The sequence below is a fragment of the Fulmarus glacialis genome, unplaced genomic scaffold, assembly GCF_000690835.1.
Source record: "Fulmarus glacialis isolate BGI_N327 unplaced genomic scaffold, ASM69083v1 scaffold8305, whole genome shotgun sequence".
In the NCBI taxonomy this organism is placed as follows: Eukaryota; Metazoa; Chordata; class Aves; order Procellariiformes; family Procellariidae; genus Fulmarus; species Fulmarus glacialis.
This window is the reverse complement of record NW_009212291.1, coordinates 101,789-102,725: the sequence shown is the minus strand read 5'-3', so window position 1 is coordinate 102,725 and position 937 is coordinate 101,789. Positions and strand designations below refer to the sequence as shown.

The window sequence follows — 937 nt, the reverse complement described above, 5'->3', positions numbered from 1 at the left end:
CTGTGCCACGAGTACGGAGAGTAATGGGGAGAGGGGGGGCGTTTAGTGTATGCTGAGCTGTGAGGGGAGAGCACTTTTCAACCCTCCCCTGTGTTTTTTGGAAATACTCTCTTCTAGTTTCTCACAGGTGTCTCTGATTTATTCAGGAGCGGCTATGAGTCTGCTTCCAAGAACTTCAATCCAGCCGATGTGGAGGTGAACGTGGCTGGAAGATCCTTTCTGGTCACTGGCGCAAACAGCGGCATTGGCAAGGCCACTGCCAAAGAGATAGCGAGGAGAGGTGAGCCGGGCTGTAATGAGGAGCTCTGAGGGGCTGTTACAGAAAAGATGGAAGGTAGCAGGTTTGGCCTTCCAGCGCAAACACAAAGATGCAACTCATTGGGATGAGGGGTCAGGTGTGTTATTTTACAGGGCTGTTAGTGTGGCTTAGAGATTTAAGTATGATCAGTGCTGTGAAAACTGGAATAATGAAACAAAATTAGTGGAGAGGATCTGCAAAGTGTTTCTCAAGTGCATGTTTACCTAAACTATCTGTGTTATAGTGGCATCTAAGGATGTTGGTGACAGATCAAGGTCAGTTTAAGGCTGATTCAGTACAAGTAGCAGCCTGGCTGAATTTGAATTGTTTTGAGGAACTTACAAATGTATCATATGATGAAAGAAAACAATTGGCTTTGCTAAGCTCAGATAGGAGAGTATAAAAGAAGCAACATAGTTGTGCTTGATCTTAATGATAATAGTCTGGAGTTTGTGCCCTTTAACTGATTATATGCAACCATTTTTTCTGTTGCTCTCTGTAAGCAAGGAGATGGTATGAACTGGAGCTAGCTACTGTTGAAGGATAAACTTAATCCCTCTCAGAGTTGACAAAATAATTCCTGTTGTGCAAGAGTGATAGGAGTTTTGGCATGGAGAATAAAAGGGAGGAGCTTGCGGC

General features: G+C 44.2%; 1 protein-coding gene across 1 annotated transcript in view; it reads left to right on the top strand.

Moving 5' to 3' along the window:
* Positions 1-64: 64 nt before the first annotated feature.
* Positions 65-937, top strand: part of DHRS12 (dehydrogenase/reductase (SDR family) member 12) — a gene marked incomplete at its 5' end in the record, with an annotated part of 28,888 nt that continues 28,015 nt past the window's right edge. The window contains 1 exon segment of the mRNA XM_009577823.1: positions 65-280. Coding sequence (XP_009576118.1) covers positions 65-280 — 216 coding nt within the window.